The 19,425-nt window shown below is 41.1% G+C and overlaps 1 protein-coding gene across 2 annotated transcripts in view; it reads right to left on the bottom strand.

Annotated features, from left to right (window-relative positions):
• galnt7 (UDP-N-acetyl-alpha-D-galactosamine: polypeptide N-acetylgalactosaminyltransferase 7) overlaps positions 1 to 6,306 on the bottom strand; it is a 90,312-nt gene extending 84,006 nt beyond the window's left edge. The window contains exon 1 of one of the 2 annotated variants that reach the window (XM_052019320.1): positions 5,712 to 6,306. In XM_052019320.1, the coding sequence (XP_051875280.1) occupies positions 5,712 to 5,840 (129 nt within the window). In that variant the 5' untranslated portion in view covers positions 5,841 to 6,306. The remainder of the gene's footprint in view (positions 1 to 5,711) is intronic. The other variant, XM_052019319.1, reaches the window with a different exon arrangement.
• Positions 6,307 to 19,425: the final 13,119 nt, after the last annotated feature.

Raw genomic sequence — 19,425 nt, 5'->3', positions numbered from 1 at the left:
GGAATAAAGTACTAATCTACGCAACCTCTCCTTGTAACAGGTCCCAAAGTCCAGACAATATCCTGGTAAATCATTTCTGCACTTTTTCTAGTCTAGTTTGTGTGTTTGTATGTATGATCACATCAACAAAGGTGGATGAAATGTGAAGTTCAGCACTTGCTGCCTGTTCCTATCAAGCCAACCCAGTGACAAAGGTGAATAAAGACAACTTGAACCACTGGTCTCCAAATATAGATGTTGCAATCAGCATTTGTTCTCCACTGACAACGTGTAAAAGGAGTAATTTCAAAAGGTTTTTACTTCAGAAATTTTGGTTAACAGCTCAACAATTGCAAAATATTGAAGATAAAGTGTATTTCAATTTTGTTTCTGTTCTTTCCATTATCTCTAAATTTTCTGCTTTATTTGTCAGGTAATACATGGTGTCATTGAGCGCTGGATAACCCTACTTCTAAGAAGTTCCTCTTTGCACACAGAATTAATTATTATTAGAAGCCATAACTCACCAAGGGAGTACTGCAATAAAATGCCATCTACCAAGTGAAGAATTAAAGAGATACTATGGGACTCTTGAAGGACAAAGTAATTTTCCTCAGCAATACTTAAGTGCAACAATCACTAGAAACAGACCACAGTCATTGAAAAACAAACTGCAGATGTTAGATACAGTAAATTTCTGATAATCCACACCCTGGTAATTTGTCAGTACTGGACCAGCAGATTTTCTGGACTACTGGATGTTATTCCTATTAATATCAAAACATTTTTATTTCAGTTTTTTTGTCTCCACAATATAATAAAATTTCCAGGGAACTAGGTGATTTGATGACTTGAAAGGGAGCTCGATGTATACAAGCACTTTGAACCCCAGCTCCCGATGCAAACCTACCATGTTTCTGGCCACACACCTGGCCCATAGTTTGCACCCTGGTCCTGGTTGCACTCCAGACCCCCAGCTTTGGTGCGCACCCCGTCTGCACACTGGGATCCCATCTCACATTCTGGGTGAATAAGTGAGGCAGAAGTCAGACTGTCAGGATCTCTGATCAATCAGATGCCGGATTATCGGCATCTGAAAAATGTTGGGGATACTGAACAGGTCAGACAGCATCAGTGGAAACCGAAATCGAGCAAATTCACCACCTATTTTTCTCACTTCAAGTTCTGATGAAGGATCGTTGACCTGCAACATTAAATCTGCTTCACTTTCCACAGATGCTACCTGACCTAGCGATTATCCCAAGCAACTTTTGTTCCTTTGCAGAGTTGCTTAAGGGGAGATCGATTCATCCAGTTGGAGATCTTGACTACCTACAAATAACATGATCACACTTCAAGCAAATTCATTAGCTAAAAGCATTTTGTGAAGACCCTTTCTCAAAGCTGTCAAAACTCAAGACTGGCCCCACTTGAAATTGTAAAACTGATTCAAATTGCAGTATTCGATTTGATAGGATCTTTCCTGAAATTTCCATGAGTCACTAAATCATTTTAAGCAAGAAAACTTTTCTCTGCATTAGACAGATTTAATGAGCCAATCTACACATTTTTACCCAAGCATGAATTACGTCAAAGTAAATACCTTAAAAGAGGAACCATCGACAGGCATTGTGCCAGTGAAAAAAAAATCACTGCATTATACCATAGTCCAAAATTAAATTTAGTAGATGTTATTTGTACTTTGCTCATGACTTCCATTTTAAACAGTTCGTCAGAAAAGACTTCACACAGTCCTTCACTGCACCATAGCCAGAAGAGGAAAAAACAAATTTCACTCCATGTACAATGATTAAAATTAGCAGTCCGAATTCATTGCTGAAAATGCAGGAAAGGTTTACATAAATTAATACATAAAACTACATACATCAATAAATAAGAGGAAAAGCAGAATTACATTGGAAGACCAAGAGTCAAATGCAAAATCTCTAGCACCTGCAAGGATAAAACTGTCTTTCAGTGGAAGATGATGATTTATACTACACCACTGCTGAGTTGCTTATATCCAACAGCCAAGGCCCAAAATTAGAGTATAGTTTGTATAGTTTTGAAACTATTTCCTATTTAGGTAGCTTTGTATAATTAATTTCAGAGCAAACACTTTTCACAGTTTAAAAAAAAATGCTAATATCACAAGGGTAAATCCAGGATTCCTCAACCTTTACTCTCAGTCTATTAATTACTGTCTGCCTTTTCAGTTTTTGTGCATTATTCACATCGTTTTTTTATTGCAGTTCTTTCTCAGATTACCCGCCCAGGGCATCACTTAGGTATTGGATCCAACTTACCACTTGGACTAGAATCAAATTAAACAACTAAGGCACTGTAGAAAAAAAGACGGGAATTTGTTGCAGGATGTGTGACTATGCCTCATTTTAAATATTTTAAACAGGTAGTAAAGAAATGTGAAGAAAGATTTTGGAAGCAAATAAGTTATGCATTGATGACAGCAAAGGAAGATTCTGGATCTCATTAGTGGAGATGTCAAGTCTTAGGTTTTATTTATTCTTCATGCACAGAGGACACCAAAGAGAACAGCAGAAGCACACTATGTGGCCCTTCAAGCCTGTTCTGTCCTTCACTGGATCAAACTGTGCTGGATCCAGCCTACTGTCTGAACTCACCACCTACATTCTCCCCATGGTCATGCTAATATGATACTGATGCATTGGATTTTGCTTGGCCGCTGGGTCCTTGAGGCATCTGGCAAGACATGGCAAGGCCTCAGTGGTGAAAAAGCTTCAGGTGATCAGGTGCTGAGGCAGCACCCCGATAGCCTTTGACAGAAGGCAAAATTGGGGCTGATTATCATCACCTGTCAAAACTGACAAGGAACTTAACTTTTAGAACGTCTTGGACATTCAGAGATACTTAAAAATACAATTACTTAAATAAAAAGCCCAAAATCACTTTAGCATTAAGTAGCTTTTAACATAATAATTTTCCTTCTTTTCTACAAACCGAGAGATCCAATTCAAATGACTGATGTTTTTAATCCTGTGTTAGGTTTGACCAGGAATAGGACCAGGGAGGCGGATTCCACAGCACAAGTCTGGGGAACTCCAGCAACATGAGTTTCATAACATTTCACGTGAACTAGTTAGTTTTGAAACAAACTGAAAAGACTGGATATTTGGAAGTGTTGAATCCCGAAGGCACTAATGGACCAACAGATAATGAGAAGCTATTTCTCAAGCTTACAATGCAAGAGGCCAGAGTTGGAGTGGGATGGGAAAACTAGAGCATGGGCAACTGGAAGTTCAGGGACTTCCAGTTACCCTTGTGGACTGAACTGAGGTGTTCTGCAAAGCATTCATGCAATCTGCATTGTTTCTTCAACATAGAGACTAGAATGTGAGCACTAAATACATAATGTGGAAAAGGTACAAGTGAATTGCTGCCTCATCTGGAAGGAGTGTTTGCATCCCTGGATAGCAAGAAAGTGTTACAGCTCCTGCAGCTGCATCGGAAGGTGCCAAGGGGAATGAGTATTATTGGAAATGATTCTCAGTAATGAAGCAAAGAATTTTTTTTTATCTTACAGTTGCAGCATTTTCCCTTTTAATTTCTCTGTTTTCACCTATCTCTTTGTTTATATCGCCTGAAAATAGATCATCTCTGATTCACAAGCCTTCACCACCACCCCCACCCCCTCAACCAGCACTACTTTGTGATTCAGTCCCTTTTAGTTTCCAACCTCTCACAGACATCCATTTAATCCCTCCAGGGCTCTCCTCTACAATTTAAACCATGTTTGACTTTAACTTTTCTCAGCTCTGATTCATCAACCTGAAATGTTAGCCCCGTTTTTCTCTATTCTGCTGCTTGACCTGCTGAGCATTCCCAGCATTTTCTGATTTAAAGGTTTCCAGCATATGCAGTTTCTCAACTTTTACCCTTTGCATTTATTTCCTGCTATGGGTAAAATTGCACACAATACTGCAAATGAGAATATTAGAAGGAGAAGCATTAGACCCTTTATGCCTTCTCCACCATTGAATGAGATCATGAGGTGTTACCAAACCACTGTATAATCACAGAATATCTTCCTTACATTTGCACCCCAATACTTTTGCAATAATGGACAATGCACAATTTGCCTATTTGCTTGCTGTATCTGCTTACTTATTGCCTGTATCTCACGAAGCAAAACACCCACTGTACCACATTTACTAAGTCTCTCCCCATTTAAAAATATTTCAGCTTTATCTATTGTTCTGAACAAAGTGCATAACCTTACGTTTTCCTCAGATTATATTTCATCTGCTAAATTCTTGCCCATTTGCCTACAGTCCTTTGCAGATTTTTTGCACCTTCCTCATAGGCCACTTTCTTTCCTAACTTTGTATCATATACAATGCTACTGATGATACAATGTATTTTTAAACCAAGTCATAATAGAAGTCAATAACCGACACCCTAGTATCAATCCCTGTGGCACCCCATTATTACTGGTACTATCATCTAGCAAAAGTGACTATTACATAGTAACACATGTAATAAATACACAGTAGCTTTTTAAAAACTTAAAATACAATATACGACTGAATCCCAGTCAATTCAAAATTTAAATTTTAAATATCTCAGAGGCTGGTGATGAATTCCTTATATCGCATAATAACTAATAGTCAGTATTTCACGTCTTTCTTTGTGCAATTAATGCAATAAAGATTATTCCTCAGCAAACAAGAAGTTTATCAACTGACAATTTTCTTCACCTAGTTATTGTGAATGACGACAATTCATATCTAAAAGTTGTAGACAAGATTATTTAAGGTGAAAAAGAACAAACGCAGAAGAACAAAGCACGACTTAAAGCAGTGACAAATACATAGAAGTAGAAAGGAAGCCCAAAGTTATAATCAAATCAAATGCAATAGACTGTAGTGCCTTCTACTGTCTACGACAGTGAAGTTCGCCAACAGAATTAAATAGCAGAATCAGGAGTGTCCTCTACTGGGATTGGAGGCAATAAATATCCGTAACTTTCATCTGAAGGGAATGATGCATTATTCCCGAGGGTTCAAAATCAACGGCCATAAATCCAGTCGAAAGAACAGGGCGAGCTTGGCAGGGAGAGCAATTTCACAATAACTCCCTAAACTTATCCATCGTGGGTACAGTGAAACAAAACCATTAAAACAGACTTCTGGAAAGTGAGCCAGAGTCCTCTTCATCAAGGAGCACAGATACAAAGCACATAAAAAGGGAGGGGCTGGGAATATGAAATATTTTGACTTTTTTTAAAACCAGAACCACCTTTTTCCTTTACAACGTCAGCCCAGCTATGAAGGTATATGGAATTAGACACGTGAAACAGAACAGAAACCAATGCAAGATGCAGAACATCCCACAGCTGACCCCAAGACACCCCCTTCCTTACCCACGAAGGGAGAGCTCAACACGAGTCGCATCCTGGGGCCCGAGGCCTGCTCTGGCCTGCTTCTCACCCGTTATTTCGCCAGCGATTCTTCAAATAATAAACGGGTCCGAAGCTTAAAAATTTCTGGTGGGGCTGAAATTAGCGAGGGGAGGGGTGGGGGGGAAGAGGGGGTAGGTGTAGAGGCGGGAGGAGAGAAGCACTCCGCTCCATTCGCCCTCAGGCGGCGGGGACCCCGCGACTGGCTCCGTCACCATGGCAACGGCGCCTTTCAAGGGCCGCAGGCTCCACCTCGGGCCTCCTTCAGTCGCCCACCCCCCCCACTTTCACTCACCATCTGCCGGGCGAAGGGGTCGCCGTCCTCGCTCTGCGTCGACAGCAGCCGGGACCAGAGCGTCACCAGAGCCAGGAAAGTGCCGACGATCAGCAGACTGCGTAAGAGGAAGCCTAGTTTCACCCTCATTGCCCACTACCCCCCTCCGTCGCCTTGCTCCACAACTTCAGCTCCTTTGCCCCCCCCCCCCACCACCTCCTCCTCCTCCTCCTCCTCCTCCTCCCCTGCACAAGTTCAACTTTCAATGGGTCTCTGCAAAGATAAATCCTCCCTTCAACCACCACAAAGATGCCAGGACAAGAGGTGGGGGGGAAGGAGAAAAATAAACACAAATTCCAATGTGTACTTGGACGTATTTTACAAAAATACTGATTAAATAATTATTTAAAAAATCTATACAAAAATTAGTGGAGGAAGGTATTTTTGCCTCCCTCTCTCTCTCTCTGTCTTCTTTCGGTTTTGATCGTCTTCCTACTTGGAGCAGCTTTCACGCTCTGCTGCCCCCTCTAGCTCTCTGGCAACATGTGCACCGCCCCCTTCCTCTTCTCTCTTCCCTCCCTCCTTCTATCTGTCTCACTCCTTCCTTCCCCTTCTTGTTTTTTTCCCCCTCTCTCTCCCCCTCTTATTTTGTTTTGTCTCTTCTCCTGCCTATTGTTCCGTTAATTACGTGGGATTCGCCGGCTCTTGCTGCAGTTAGTACGACACAAACCTTGTTCCCCCCCCCCCCCATTTACTACGTGTGAAAGGTGGTGAGGAAGTGTGGTTGATTTAATGGGCTTTTAAAAAAAGATCCAAGTTCTTACACTTGTAGTCCAAGAACGCAATAACTTTTAGCTGCTATCACTAACGTTAAATGCTGTGGAAACATTCACGTGGTTGATTTCATATGTTTGCACTCTTTTAGCATGGAAAAAAAATTAACGCCCAGCTGCTCACAATATGAATAACCTTTATACTAGAATTTCATGGGTCCGCTAGTCTCTGGGCAAAGAATTTTCTCCTGATCTTGGTTCTAAATGGCACGCCCCGTATGCAAAGACTGTGATCCCTAGTTCTGGACTCTTCGTCCCAGTTTTTTTTAAAAACGTCTGATGCTTTTAACAGAATTTATTCAATTACGGGATTAGGAATTGCTGGCATAGTTAGCATTTATTGCCTATCCATTACTGTCATTGTAAAGCAGCTGGTGAGCCATTGTCTTAAATTACTGAAGTGAAAACGTGTTGCATCATTAGATAATTGACCTAGTGATTTTTTTAAAAAAAGTATTTAGTTTATACAAATTACAGCAACTCCCCATCGCATTTTTATACTATACGCCCAGAGGTCGGTGCTCCTTCACATATCTCAAAATCTGGAATTGGAGATGTATCACTGTGTCTAAATTCTAGAACACCCTACCTAATAGTATAGGATGCAGGAGTTCAAGAAGGTGGCTCACCCCATCATCTCAAGGGCAATATGGTTTTGTCCCTTTTTATCACTATTGCCTTCATCCATAAATGAGAGAAAACCAGAGAGCTAGAGGTGTTTATGTTTGTACCATGTTCTGCAGCCCTGGAGCTACAGCAAGGGTTTTATATGCTTCTTCAAGAGTTAACATGGGTACATTTGGTGATTGTTTGAGAAAAGAGAAGGCACAATATGACCTGAGTGCTGTCGTACACCAGTCACTGAAAGCAAGTGCGGCCGACAATTGGGAAGGCAAATTGGTCTTCAGTGTAAGCGGATTTGAGTACGGGAGCAAGGATGTCTTGCTACAGCTGTACAGGGTGTTGGCGGGACCCCATATGGAATCCTTATCTGAGGTAGGATATTCTGGCTGTCGAAGCAATGCAATGAAGGTTTATTAGATTAATTGCCTGGATGGCAGAACTGATGTATGAGGACAGATTGTTACAGATTGGCGTATATTCATTGGGGTATAGAAGAATGAAAGGGCATCTCACTGAAGGCGGCACAGTGATGCAGCAGCTAGTGTTGCTACTGCACAGCTCCAGTAACCCAGATTCAATCCTGAACTTGGGTGCCATTCATGAAGCGTACATGTTCTCCCTGTGATTACATGGTTTTCCCTCAGGTGCTCTGGTTTCCTCTTGCATCCTGAATAAATGTTAGTTGCCATGTTAATTGGTTACTGTAAATTACCCCTGGTATTGATGGTTGTCAGGAGAAACAGTTGGAGTTGGTGGACGTGTGAGAGAGGTGAAAAGGAAATGATAGGACCTGACATAAACTCAATGGGCCGAATGGCCTCCTATGCCATAAGAAAATTTGAGAAAACTGTAAAGTTTTGGCTGGATGAGACAGATTAGATACGTGAAGGATGTTTCAGATGGCTGGAGAACCCAAAACCAGGGGGTCACTGTCAGTATATGGGGTATTTCATTTGAACTGAGATCAGGAGAAAAACCAGAGGGTGGTTAACCAGTGAAATACTTTACTACAGAAAGCAATGGAGGCCAAGTCACTAAATATATTAAAGAAGGAGGTAGATAGGTTTCTTAATGCCAGAGCACTGAAGTGGATGATCAGCCATAATTGTGTTGAATAGTGGAGCAGACCTGAAGGCTGAGTGACCTACTCCTTTTCTCAGTTTTCTGTGTTTCCACGAACAGCCTCCTCTTGTGAAACATCTTTCTATGATGTTGTGATTATCAAGAAGACCAACAATAACTTGCATTTATACAGTGCCTTTTATCATAGCAAAGTCAGCAAAGATAGTGAGGTTGGGGGTGTAGGGCATGCTCTTGCCCACCAGACCCAAGTTTGTATCTCATTGGAAGCTAAATCTAAAGAATGGACCTCTTGTTTGTTAAAGATGAACTTTTGTCCTCACAATCTACCTCGTCATGGCCCTTGCACTTTATTGTCTACCTGCTCTGCACTTTCTCTGTAACTGTAACACTATATTCTGCATTTTGTTATTGCTTTTCCCTTGTACTACCTCCAAGTACTTATGTTTTAAAATGATCTGTATGGATGGCTTGCAAAACTAAGTTTTTCCACTGTATCTTGGTACAGGTGACAACAATAAACCAATACCAGGCTTTGAACAATACATTCTCTGGCACTGATAAAATAATGTCACCATACTTACCACAAAATCAGGTGTGGTGTAGGTACCTTGCACTAATAAGCATTCTTAATGCATTTCCTTTAATTTAATTGTGAGTTAGAAATTCAACTCCATATTGCTAGTCTCTTCAATTTTCCAATTGCATGACACTGTCTTCATAGGACCTAATCTACATTGTTCTGGGAGCTGTCATCATTGGGCACTGCTGGCCCAGGATAACTATACTTTGTAAACACCATGCCGAATTGGGATCCCATCAGGCAAGTCTCATAATTATCTTTGATGCTTTGGGCCCAATCCTCCAATTTTGCTTTTGACCTCAGTATCTGGAGTTAATTGAGTCTCAGGAATTTAACACCCTGGCCTACTACATCCCCAGTTTGACCTTCCATGATCTCCAGTCCCTGCCCACTTGACAGGTTGCTGCCTCTGACCCTAAACACCAGTTCTCCTTTAAGGCTCACCATTTTCCTCCTCCTCAGCCACCTCCCTTTCTCAGCAACCAATACTGAGCAATGATTCCTGGCTGCTGGCCCTCCCCATTCCCCCTTCCCTCGGCACCCACGTGCACACCATCCCCTTCTGTCCCAGACCCTGCCTAGGAAAAGTGCAATGTCCTTTTGGGAATTCCTGAGGCCTTGGGACTGGTTAATACCTAAATTCCAAGCAGCAGGAGTTCCATGATTGAAACAGTTATTAGCACTCAACTGTCGTCGTTGTCGTGGCTATCCCTCGAGGTCGAGGATGATGGTCTTCGTTCCGTTGATCTATTTATGGGCTCTCAAGTGGCTTATGAGTACAATCTTGGCTCTGGAAGTTCTTCTGCATTCAGGCCAGGTAGTTTCAGGTGGCAGATTGGGCTTTGGTTGTTGCTGCCTCTCTTTCCATTTTCTTCTCTTTTCCTCTAATTCTGCACATCTGTTGGTTTCGAAGGTTGCTGTTCCTTCTCGGATGATGGTTGAGAGTTTCCTGTCCTTGGCATTGGTTTCCCAATTGTTGATGTTGATGTTACATTTCTTCATGTTGGCTTTTAAGATGTCTTTGAATCTCTTCTGTTGTCCGTCTCTTTTACGTTTGCCTACTTTGAGCTAGGAGTAGAAGATTTGTTTCAGCAGACATTCGTCTTTCATCTGAACAACATGACCGCTCCATCTTAGTTGGTTCTTGATAACGTAGGCTTCAATGCTTGTTGTTTTTGCTTCATTTAGCATGCTGACGTTGGTTCTTCTATCTTCCCAGCTGATATTTAAGATATTTCAAAGACAGCGTTGATGGAACTTTTCAAGTGCCTTCAGATGTCGTCAGTATGTTGTCCAAGTTTCTGATGTATGCAGGAGTGTTGGGATCACCACTGCTTTGTACACTAACACTTTAGTGTCTGTTTGGATGTCACGATCATGAAAGACTCTTGTTCGGAGACATCCAAAAGCTGTTTCAGCGCATTTAAGACGATGTTGGATCTCGTCATTAAGGTTGACATTGGAGGAGAGGTAACTTCCAAGATATGGAAAGTGGTCCACATTTTCCAGGATTGTTTTGCCAAGTTGGATTGATGGTTCTATCCAATTTGTCTCAGTTGGTGACGGTTGGTAGATGATCTGAATCTTCTTGGAATTGATGGTAAGTCCAAGTTTCGTGTACGCACGGTTGAAGGCAGTCAGAATCTGTTGTAGGTGGTTTCCTGAGAGAGCTGCAAAACAGTTGTCGTCTGCGTAGTGGAATTCAATGAGGGAACTCGTGGATGTCTTGTTTTTGGACTTGAGACGGGCAAGATTGAAAAGTCTGCCATCTGTTCTGTAGACAATTTCGATTCCTGGGGGTAGGTCGTCCTTGATGATGTGGATGATTGTCGCAATGAAGATGGTGAACAAAGTTGGGGCAATCACGCATCCCTGTTTTACTCCTGATTTGACTTGAAAAGGCTCACAGTTACTGTTGCTGACTATGACTGTGGCAAGCATGCCATCGTGTAGGAGTCTCAGGATTCGAATGTACTTTTCAGGGCATCCATAGGTGGATAGGACATCCCATAGGAGTTCCCTTGATACCGAGTCAAAGGCTTTGGTGAGGTCGATGAATGCCATGTACAAAGGTTGAAGTTGTTCACCACATTTTTCTTGTAGTTGTCACATTGTGAAGATCATGTCGATTGTTGCACATGATGGTCTAAAACCGGCTTGTGTCTCCGGAAGGATCTGCTCGGCTAAAGGCTTGAGCCAGTTGTTCATGATGCGGGTGAGGATCTTTCCTGCTGTTGCTAACAGGGAAATTCCACGATAGTTTCCTCATTTGGATCGGTCACCTTTCCTTTTATAGATGGTAACGATTGCTGAGTCTCTAAAGTCTGCTGGTACGTCTTCATTTATCCAGATCTTGATAAGAAGTTGATGCAGTTGGTAATGAAGCAGGTTACCTCCAATTTTGTAGACCTAGGCTGGTATTCCATCAAGTCCAGCGGCCTTGTTGTTCTTCAAGGTTTTGATAGCACTCAACCGTAATGCCTGTCTGACACACCCATTTTGGTGTATTAAAATTTCTAGGTTAATGTGCCCCTCTGACCTGAATCTGATATTCATGTCTTGCACATCCGAAGGCTGAACTGATTAAACATTTGATCAGATTGTACTCGATGGGAATTGTTAAGCTTCTTTATTTTAGTGTGTGAATATACAGAGCAACAAATTATGATTGGATCCAATTTTAGATCCATCAGTATTTCTTTTTGTGTAATAACACAAAATAGTAAATGCATTGCACTTCTGCACATCATGATTTTTGATTATTCTTTCTAACCTTTTATGCCTGAGTACTTTGCAGCATTCTGATTCAAAAATTCTTGCTTAAATCACAATCTCTGAATCAGAAGATTAAAATATTACTCCAGAGATTTTGGGAGGTAATTCAGGCAGACAGCCTGCGCAAGGCTAAAAGAGTGCTCTACTAAGATATTAAACCAAGGCTTTGTCTATTGTTTCAGAGGGATATGCAAGAGCCCATGGTATTATTTTGAATAATGTTGCAGCTGTACAAAATGTTGGTTAGACCACACTGGGAGCATTGTGTACAGTTCTGGTTGCCTATAGTGGTTGCAGTAGAGAAAGTGCAGAAGAGATTTACCAGGATGTTGCCTGGAATGGAGGGGTTCAGTTACAAGAAGAGATTGAATAGGCTGGGTTTATTCTCACTGAAACTTGGAGGCTGATGGGTGACCTTGAAGTTTATAAAACTGAGGGGCATAGATAGGATAGAAAGAATCTTTTTCACAGGGCGGGGAGTCGTGATCTAGAGGGCATGTTTAAGGTGAGGGGGGAGAAATTTAAAGGAGATCTGAGAGGTAAGTTTTTCCACACAGAGGGTGGTGGTTATCTGGAATGAGGGGCCAAAGCAGGTGGTAAAGGCAGATACAATTACAATGTTTAAAAGGCATTTGGACAGGAAAGGTATAGAGGAATAGAGCCTAATGCAGGCAAACGGTATTAGCATAAATAAGCTAGATAGCATAGAATTAACTCTTGCTTGAGCAATGACCTGGACCCACTGCAATGCGCCTACCGCCACAAAAGGTCTACAGCGGACACAATTTCACTGGCTCATAACTCTGCTTTGGGGCACCTAGACAACAGCAGAACATATGTCAGGCTGCTGTTTATTGATTACAGATTGGCGTTCAATACCATTATGCCCTCTGTATTAATCACCAAGCTTCTAAACCTGGGCCTCCTGTACCTCCCTCTGCAACTGGATCCTTGACTTCCTCATCAGGAGACCACAGTCAGTAAGGATCGGTGATAACTTCTCTTCCTCGCTGACAATCAACACAGGCCCACTGCTCTAGTCTCTCTATACTCATCACTGTGTGGCTAAGCACAGCTCAAACGCCATTTATAAATTCACAGATGACACCTTTGTTGTTGGTAAAATCTCAGATGGCAATGAGGAGGCGTACAAGAGTGAGATAGATCAGCTGGTTGAGTGGTGTCGCAACAACAACCTTGCACTCAACATCAGCAAGACCAAGGAATTGATTGTGGACTTCATGAAAGGGAAGTCAGGAGAACACACACCAGTCCTCATTGAGGGGGTCACGGTAGAAAAGGTGAGCAGCTTTAATTTCCTGGGTGTCAACATCTCCAAGGATGTGTCCTGGGCCCAATACATTGTTACAATCATGAAGAAGGCATACCAGTGGCTCTACTTCATTAGGAGTTTGAGGAGATTGGTATGTCACCAAATATTCTTGCAAATTTCTACAGATGTACCATGGAGAGCATTCTGACTGGCTGCATCACCGCCTGGTCTAGAGGCTCCAATGCACAGGATCGGAAGAGACTGTAGAGGGTTGTAGACTCAGCCAGCTCCATTACGGGCACAACACTCCCCACCATCGAGGACATGCCCTCTTCTCGTTACTACAATCAGGGAGGAGGTACAGGAGCCTGAAGATCCACACTCATCGATTTAGAAACAGTTTCTTCCCCTCCATCATCGAATTTCTGAACAGTCCATGAACACTACCTCATTGTTCCTTTTTTTGGCACTATTTATTTTGTGATTTATAGATTTTTATGTCTTTGCACTGTACTGCTGCCACAAAACCATAAGACAGTGATAATAAACCTGATTCTGATTCTGAAGCGTCACGGTCAGCATGGACGTGGTGGGCCGAAAGGGCCTGTTTCTGTGCTGTAAATTGTGTGATTCTATGAAGTAATTTTGAACATTTTGGAGAGTTAGAGAATTAATATTGTAGAGCAGTGGATTTTGAGTGCTTTGAATTGTTGCATGACAAATGCATAACATTTCTTCTGATGTGTGATGTGTTTACAAAGCAGTGAATGATAGAAATGACATTAACCAAGAGCATCATTTACCAGTGGGGTAATTTTGCCTTGATTAGAATTTTGCGTGGGATCGTTCCCATGAAATGCCCCGTGATGTATCATAATGTTATGTTAAAGGTGCTAGGCAAATGCAAGTTGTTCTTTGTGTTGTTATGAAATTTGTTAATATAAATTAATATGTTTTGTACTGTGTTATTTCTCTCTCTTCCAATTTGGAAGAGAAGTGCTGTCAGATTTATTTAGGATTAGTGTACCGTCCTACAGAATGGAAATCTTTGGCCCACCAAGTCTATGCCTATCAGCAAGCACCCACTTAGACTAATCTGAAACCAATCTTGGTTTGTCCACCCACATTCCCATCATTTCCCCCCAGCTTCTACCACTCACATACACAAAGGGTTAATTTACAGTGGCCAATTAACCTACCAACCTGCATGTCTTTGGGAAATGGGAAGAAGCCAGAGCGCGCAGGGGAAATGTTTGCTGGTCACAGAGAGAAGGTGTAAACTCTATGCAGAAAGCATTGGTGGCCTGCAACACAAAGGGAAGAAATTACCTTTTGATCACTATTAGTAAATGTGCTTGAGAGTTTCATACAAGTCTGAATACTACTGGCAGTGAATGCATTCACATACATTTAGCACTAGCGTTCTTAGGCTAATTTCTTCCCCATTGGGTTTAAGTTGTCCAGTAATTACTAAGACAAGCTAATGAATGGCTCATTATCCAGTCATGAAGAGACAACAATAATGGCAGCTCATTAGTATCTTAAAAAGCTAACATATCTGAGTCTTTTGTGGAAAATGACGAATACAGAATAAGCTACTAAGCAGAAACTAAAACTCTTCCATCAAATATTTTGCCTTATTCCTATTTATAACTAGACTGTGTTGCCAATCAAATAATTTGTCTCATTTATTTGTAGCAGTTTTCAATTTTGAAAGTAATTATTTGAATTTACCTGCTATTAAATAAATTACACTTATCACATGTTCAGCTAAGTGCAGCTTTCCCTAACCACCACACCTTCAGAAAGTACAATTCCTCTGGGAGAGCATGGAGAAGTGTCTCCATATTATGGCGGTACAGTAGCATGGCTGGTTGTGCTGCTGCCTCAGTGCCAGAGACCTGGGTTTGATCCTGACCTCTGGTGCTGTATGCATGGAACTTGCATGGAACTTGCATGTTCCACCTGTGACCATGAGCGTTTCCTCCGGGTGCTCTACTTTCCTTCCACATCCCAAAGAGATGCGGGTTAGTAGGTGAGTGGTAGAATCTGGGGGAAGTTGATGATAATGTGGGGAGAATAAAAAATGGGATAAATGTAGAATTAGTGTAAATGGGTGGTTGATAGAATAGACAGTGGGCCAAAGGACCTGTTTTCCTGCTGTACAACCCTGTGATAGTCAGGATTTGTGAGTAACTACAAAAAATGTTTTATGGGAGTGAGGAAGTAAGCAAAAGAGATTTTCAAAATTGTAGTTTTGGTTGTGTAAATAGGATGAAAATGATTTTACTGGCAAGAGAATCACTAACCATAGGTAATGGACAAAAGAGCTAAAGTTGAAATGGTGAGTTATTTAATGTACTGATGTGTGACTTGCAGTGCATTACCTGAAAGTGTGGTAGAGGCATATACACACGACAACTTTCAAAAGGAAATTGGATATAAAGATTTGCGCATTATGGCAAATAAAACTACAAATGCTGGAACCTGAAACAAAAACACAAGGTACTGGAAGAACTCAGACAGTCAAATAGCATCTGTGGTAGGAGAAGCCAGTTAATGTTTCAGATCGAAGATCCTTCATCAGCAAGTCTTTGGTATTGGTATTGGTTTATTATTGTCACTTGTACCGAGGTACAGTGAAAAAATTGTCTTGCATATCATTTGTACAGGTCAATTCATTACACAGTGCAGTTACATTGAGTTAGTACAGAGTGCGTTGATGTAGTACAGGTAAAAGCAATAACAGTATAGAGTAAAGTGTCATAGCTACAGAGAAAGTGCAGTGCAATAAGGTGCAAGGTCACAACAAGGTAGACCATGAAGTCATAGTCCATCTCATTGTATAAGGGAACCGTTCAATAGTCTTATCACAGTGGGGTAGAAGCTGTCCTTAAGTCTGGTGGTACATGCTCTCAGGCTCCTGTATCTTCTACCTGATGGAAGAGGAGAAAAGAGAGGTGGGTGGGGTCTTTGATTATGCTGGCTGCTTCACCAAGACAACGAGAGGTAAAGACAGAGTCCAAGGAGGGGAGGCTGGTGTCTGTGATGCGCTGGGCTGTGCGAGTCTGCTGTGGAACTAATTGGATAGTTTTTTTTGAAAAATTGACCGTGTGGGACGAAAGGTTGTCTTGTGCTATAACACAGGAGTTTTTCTTGGATCTATCACCTTGTAGAAGTAATCGCTGTGGTCATTTTTAAGCTACCCTAAATTGTATTTAAGCAGCTGTGTTTTTTTTTCTGTTGCTCATTATGAAAACAATCCAATCAAAGTAATGATACAAGTCTTTAAAAACTCCATCAGGTCTCTGCAAATCCACTCGATTAATGATACAATAAAAGTTCACCTCTCCTGATAAGCAGGCTGATACTGCAATTTTACATTGGCATCAATATTGTAAATCAGGAAATGGGAGTATCGCCAGCATAAAGGTTTCACTGTGAAGGCAGTATAGTATGACACTAGTTACTTTTCAATTTGAAGTAATGCGTTTTAGACTGCTGTTTTCTTTGGAGGAAAACTCAGTGCATGTTGAAATGTGTAGTTTGCAGTTACTCCAATTTCTACCTGGAGCAAATGGGATCACAAAAGCTACACCATGGTCAGCATTTCCTGGAAATTCTGTGTGCATTCTTTAGCCTATGGGCTTTCAGTAGCTCTTGGGAATTCTGTTTTCCTTATTTTTTTAAATCTCAAATTCATCTAAGGCTTGAACAGAATATTTTGGCTGATACAGGGAAGTATTGGTGACATGCTGTCTTTCAGATGACACATTCAGTCAGACCTTTCTACCAGCGGCTTGCCACTGACATTTAGGCAAAGTCTGAGTGATCCACAAGTGACAATAATACACCAATACCAAAAGGCAAGTCCAATGTTGATCTGTTGCTGAGTAAGATTTGGATTTAAACCAGTGAAACCCTATGAGGCTATCATATTGGCAGGCCAGAAGGAGCTCTGCCCATAAAATTGCTGAAAAGATTTTGACAGCCTGCTAAGCCAGACCCCCCAGCATTCCCAAGTATGGAAGCCATCAGTGACTGAAGGCTTCTAAATGCTTATGATATCACAAATATTTAAAAACTGCTTAGAAGTCACTTTTTTTAGAAATTAAACATTAAACCATTTAAAAATTCCTGAATCATTTAAAAATATTAAAGTAAATATGTTAATTAAAGATGTATGTTAATTACCTTGTACTTCTCCCTCCCAGTCTTCTGCTGCATTCAAGTGAGTAGTCTTGCTGTTCCTGTGCTAAGTGAACTTATAGTATGGGTCGAAAAGGAAGATTTTCCCAACTTAACTGCTGGGGAATTCAGTGAGTTCATGCCCAGTTTATGAAATCAAATGTCACAATGCAGTCAGCAAACTGGCAGCAGAACCCGGCCAACGAGCTCTGGACTTCTGTTTTTTGGCTTTTGAGGGTTTTGTGAGATATGGGGTTCGTACAGGAAAGTGCCACTGAGGTAAAAGTCAACCATGATGTTTTTGAATCTGAGAGTAGACACAACATTTGAATGGGCTACTCCTGTTATTTCTTATGGGTAGAGTACAGAAAAGTGGTGTTGAGACCAAGATTGGATCACCTTGATCTTATTGACTGGTGGAGCCAATTGATCCACTCCTCTCGAGTCCAGATGAAGGGTCCTGACCCAAAACGTTGACTGTTCATTTTCCTCCACAGATGCTGCGTGAACTGCTGAGTCCTCCAGCAGTTTGATTTTTGCCCCCTTTTGTTTCTTCTGTTCTTGTGTTCTTGCATTAATGTTATTACTCTCTCCACAGATGTAATTTGAGCTGCTGTATTTCTGTTATAAGGTGCTTTGTGGTGTCATTGTGTCGTGAAATGTCTTCTAAGTGCTTTACTAAATGAAATTGAGTTGTAGCACAGTTCCAGCACCTGCACTGCAGGACCACTTTATTACTGAAGCCCGAGTGCATCCTTAAGCAATCATAATTCTTGCCTGTTTACCTACTGCCTGAAAATTCTGGGAATAGTCAGCAGATCAGGCAGCATCAGTGGAGAGAGAAACAAACCTAATATTTTAGGTTAATGATCTTTCCTCAGAACCGACCGGGGATATTATTCACCTTGTAAACCTAAAGGCCCACGAAGAGACGTATAACCTTGAATAATGTCATTCAAGGGAGTTTCTCCACTTTGACGTTGCTCTACCAGTATCCAGAGAGCTATACAATTGATTATGGAACATGAGTTGAAATACTACTATGGCAAGGAATTAAATAAATTGAGAATTAAAAAGCTAGTAATTCTTTTTTTTTAAAAAAATCTGGCTCACTAGATTTTGGTGGAAGGAAATCTCCCAACCTTGGACAATCTGGCTTTATATGTGATTCCAAAGCCACAGCAGTAAAGCTGATGTTACCCTATGAAATGGTCCAGCAAGTTATCTAGTTCGAGGGCAATGAGAGATTGACCCACAACATAGAAATTTTGAAAAAAATAAATTGTTTACAAAATTCAGGTCAAGGAGGAGGCCTTCCCTTTTGACAAAGTTATCATGATGTGAGGTATAAGGTCCAAGAAAATTCATGGCTATAACAAACTGAGTTTATTTTGTATACTCTTTGATTTTATATTGTGTTTTATAGATACACAGCAGAGTAAGTAGTTGGTTGGAACATGGGAGTGGTGGGAATGATTTTACTGGGCATAGGTGTCTGCAACACAAGCCAGTGGCTAGAAGGTGCAGAAATGAATTGCTGCAAGCTCCTACTTTTTGAAATCAGAATGCATATTGTGGACACTGACACAAGTATGACAATAGGAAGTACATCTTTGCAGACAGGAACTGCATATAGATAGAAGACTTTTGGTGTATTATGTTTTCTAAATAAAAAGGAAGCATTTTGGTAGTTTTTCATTTGCTGATGGTACAATAGCAGCTTCTACTTATATTAACCCCTTAGCTTAGCAAACTTCCCAAAATGCTTCATAGGGTGTTACTAAACAGTATTTGACACTAGCCACAGAGAAGATGACTAAAATCTTGATCACAGTTGAGGTTTTAAGTTTTCTTGAAGAATAGTGGAAGAGAGATTTTTGGGAGGGAATTTCAGGGGTTGGGCCAATGGTTGATTAAATTTGGAAATTTGGGGTTAATCAATTAACTACCTTCTGAAGAAACCCGCTTAGTCGCTTTCTTAGATGGGGATGAATAATAAACTGGACGTGGACAGCAGTGTCCAGAACCACAAGAAAAGATGCTTCATAAGTGAGATAAAACTGAATTACATATTGTATTTGTGGGCGGATGCTAGTTAACAAATGGCCTATTAGAGATATGACAGCATTGCAGATAAGTTACTAGACTAATATGCAGAGATTTAGACTATTGATTTGAAGAACCATGTTCAAATCCCACCACTAAATTAATATGGAATTAAAAAAAAGCTGGTATTTGTAAAGGTGATTGAGTTTTGTCAGACCACAGCAGTTCAGACAGGCAGCACATCACTTCCTTCTCTAGGGCTGTTTATGGATAGGCAATAAAGGCTTGCCTTTCCTGTCATGCTAATATCCTGTAAACACTCTTCTGAAAATT

Source organism: Pristis pectinata, chromosome 7 (genome assembly GCF_009764475.1).
Source record: "Pristis pectinata isolate sPriPec2 chromosome 7, sPriPec2.1.pri, whole genome shotgun sequence".
In the NCBI taxonomy this organism is placed as follows: Eukaryota; Metazoa; Chordata; class Chondrichthyes; order Rhinopristiformes; family Pristidae; genus Pristis; species Pristis pectinata.
Note: the sequence above shows the minus strand (reverse complement) of the source record. Positions and strands in the feature narration are given on the sequence as shown.